Source organism: Propithecus coquereli, unplaced genomic scaffold, assembly GCF_000956105.1.
Source record: "Propithecus coquereli isolate 6110/MARCELLA unplaced genomic scaffold, Pcoq_1.0 Scaffold289, whole genome shotgun sequence".
In the NCBI taxonomy this organism is placed as follows: Eukaryota; Metazoa; Chordata; class Mammalia; order Primates; family Indriidae; genus Propithecus; species Propithecus coquereli.
In genome coordinates, this window is record NW_012148496.1 from 541,737 (window position 1) to 544,355 (window position 2,619).

A 2,619-nucleotide genomic window follows, 5' to 3' on the forward strand; every position below is an offset into this window, starting at 1 on the left:
AAAAAAAAAAAAAAAAATCACAGTCTAAGGAGGCCACGGGAGTCACCCTAGCAGGTCAGCACAAAGGGAACAAGATTCAGCAATCTAAACACCTAAGCGCCATCCTTTCTTCACCACCCCACCTATATTCTCCTCCCTCTTTCCCCCTCCCCACCCACACCTGTGAGTATGAACTGGTTCAGGGCAGTAGTCAGGTGTGGGCACTGGCAAAGTGGAGCTGCCAAGGGCTGTAGCCCTGGAGGAGTTGCTTGGATGCTCTCTGCTGGCCCCACGCCCAGGGACAGAGTTGTCTGTATTGCACTTAAGAGCTTCACACTCACTCACCCACCCACACAGAGCCAACCCTCCCCGCTCAGAATTGCTCAGTGGTGAACAGCTTAGACTTAGCTATGATTCAGTCCCCAAAGGACCAGGCCCAGACACCTGGGACACAGCACCCTCCACTGGTCAAAGGAGAGCCCCACTTCTATCAGAAGTTGATCCTAGAAATCACCTCTTCCCCCTTCCAAAAAAAAAGTAGGGGAGGATGATTCTCACAACATGGACGGTTCAATACTCCATCTGGAAATTAAAAGTGCCAAACAGTTCCCCAACTGCAATGCATGTTGGAAGAGAAGGAGCTTGGTCAAGAGCAGCCTTGGGCCCCAGGGGAAAGGGTATCGTTATCAAAACACAGAAGACAGAAGGCAGGATTTTCAGATGGGAAAACAGAATAGTATGGGGAGTGGGGAGCGAAGTAGTGGTCCCTGAACAGTGCAGGACCACTCAGTGTCCTGGTAGCAGTGTCTTCTCCAGCCCTTCATGCTAACTTCAGTGCACTGGCCAGGCCCCTTACCTTGGAGGTAAATGATTTGATCTTCCCAAAGAGTGACTTCTTGCTAGTAAAGATGAGGTCGTCTTCTACATCCTCGCCTTCCATGATGGCACAACTGTCAGCTGCTGGCAGGTCACAGTCCTTGAGGGTAGCGTTCATCACCAGCTTGGAGTACTTGTACTCTAGTCTATGAAACAAGAGGATGGAAAAGATAAGACACCAAAATGTGGGAATAGGGGGGAAGATGGAGAGAGATCGGGTTATAAACAGACGCTACTCCCATGCTGTGGATAAGGAAACTGAAGCATAGCCAAGTGGTGTTAGGACTGGTGTAGAGAAGGAATCTTAGCTTCCACTTCAGTGATCCTTTCTCCTTAAGGCTGATTATTTCTGTGATCTCAAAGCTTAATAGAAATGTTGAAATCATAAAGTCATTATTTGTATTGTAAATAATAACAAATTAAGGATACTCTTTGCTTTTCCTCTGAGCATCTAATAGCCATTTATAGACTGCCACATGGTACCATCCCTGTTCAGCAGTAAGGATAACCAAGGCATACACTGGATAAGTGGCTCAACAGTCTCTGGCCAGAGTCAGAGGGTCTGTGGCCAACTCCAGAGAAAAGCCCCATTAATTTATACTCTCAAATGTTCTCCGTGCTCAATAATCCAACCCTGTTCATCCCCAAATTCCAATTCCCCACCATGTACTTTTGATTCTTTTTCCAGAAGTAGCAGGTCAAGACGGTGAGCAGGATGGCAGTACAGGTGCCCGCAGAGATGCCCACTTTTAGCCAGAAATCTATCGTTTTGCAGATGGTGACTCTCTGCTCAGGCAGAGAGATGCCACCGGAGCATAGCTTTGGCTCTCGCCACACATAAGTAGTCTTCTGTTGGGGAGAAAAACAAGAAACTCAGATTTCACATTGCCTTTTCTCCCGGGACGTCCCGAATCAGAGGGAAACGTACCTGGATCCCAGCCACACAGCTGCTGACGATAGCGTGGTAGTCAGCCACTGAGCAGAGCGGGCAAGCGGCCACGCTCTCCCACAGGAAGTGGAAGTTGCAGCCATCACAGGTCCCGTCGGAGCACATGCTAGCAAAGCAGAAGGGAGGCCTGAGCTCCACTCACAGACCAGTGGGGGAGATCTGGCTGGAGGCCTGCTGTCTCATGGCTTGCCTGATGCATCCTCTCCCTGCCCCAATCGTTAGTCCTACCAGGATCCTGCCAACTGGTCCTTAACGCAGCCTTGATCTCTGATCTCCCTGAGGATAAGAGGCCTTCCCAATTCCCACTGGGCTCCCCACCCTCTGCCCGTTTATGCTTTTGCTGACATCAGATGAGAGCTGATGTAAGGTGTCTGAGCTCTAGTGTGGCTGCCCCATCCATCCCTAAGGTTCCCATCCTCCCAGGGACATGTGACATTTTGCAATTGCACTTTGATGCAGCATCCTGGGGGTGGGATTGGCGTTGAGGAATGAACTTCAAGTCATGGATATCTGTTATGTACTTTACTGTGATGGTTACAATGGCAAGAACAGCGATTTTACACTTGGACACCACTCCTGGGTCAAGATGCCCTGCTCTGCTCCCCATCTTCCCAATCAGTCTTTGTGCAGGAGCAGCATTTCCCAGACTGTCTGCCCGAAGGCACTAGTGCCCCTCAAGATGTTAGTTGGTGTTATGTGGGGAAAAAAGGCGGTGGTGGTGTCCTGTGGTCATATTAGTTTGGAAACTTTCAATTTAGTATACTCAGCTATTAAACTCAGAATTGGGTTCTTTAGTTGCAGATTCTTTTTTTTTT

General features: G+C 49.1%; 1 protein-coding gene across 1 annotated transcript in view; it reads right to left on the reverse strand.

The window, feature by feature from the left end:
* Positions 1-744: 744 nt before the first annotated feature.
* LOC105813719 (UPF0577 protein KIAA1324) overlaps positions 745-2,619 on the reverse strand; it is a 76,663-nt gene continuing 74,788 nt past the window's right edge. Inside the window, exons 15-17 of the mRNA XM_012648495.1 lie at positions 1,784-1,936; positions 1,526-1,704; positions 745-1,001 (exon numbers count right to left, since the gene is read on the reverse strand). Coding sequence (XP_012503949.1) covers positions 800-1,001; positions 1,526-1,704; positions 1,784-1,936 — 534 coding nt within the window. The 3' untranslated portion in view covers positions 745-799. The remainder of the gene's footprint in view (positions 1,002-1,525; positions 1,705-1,783; positions 1,937-2,619) is intronic.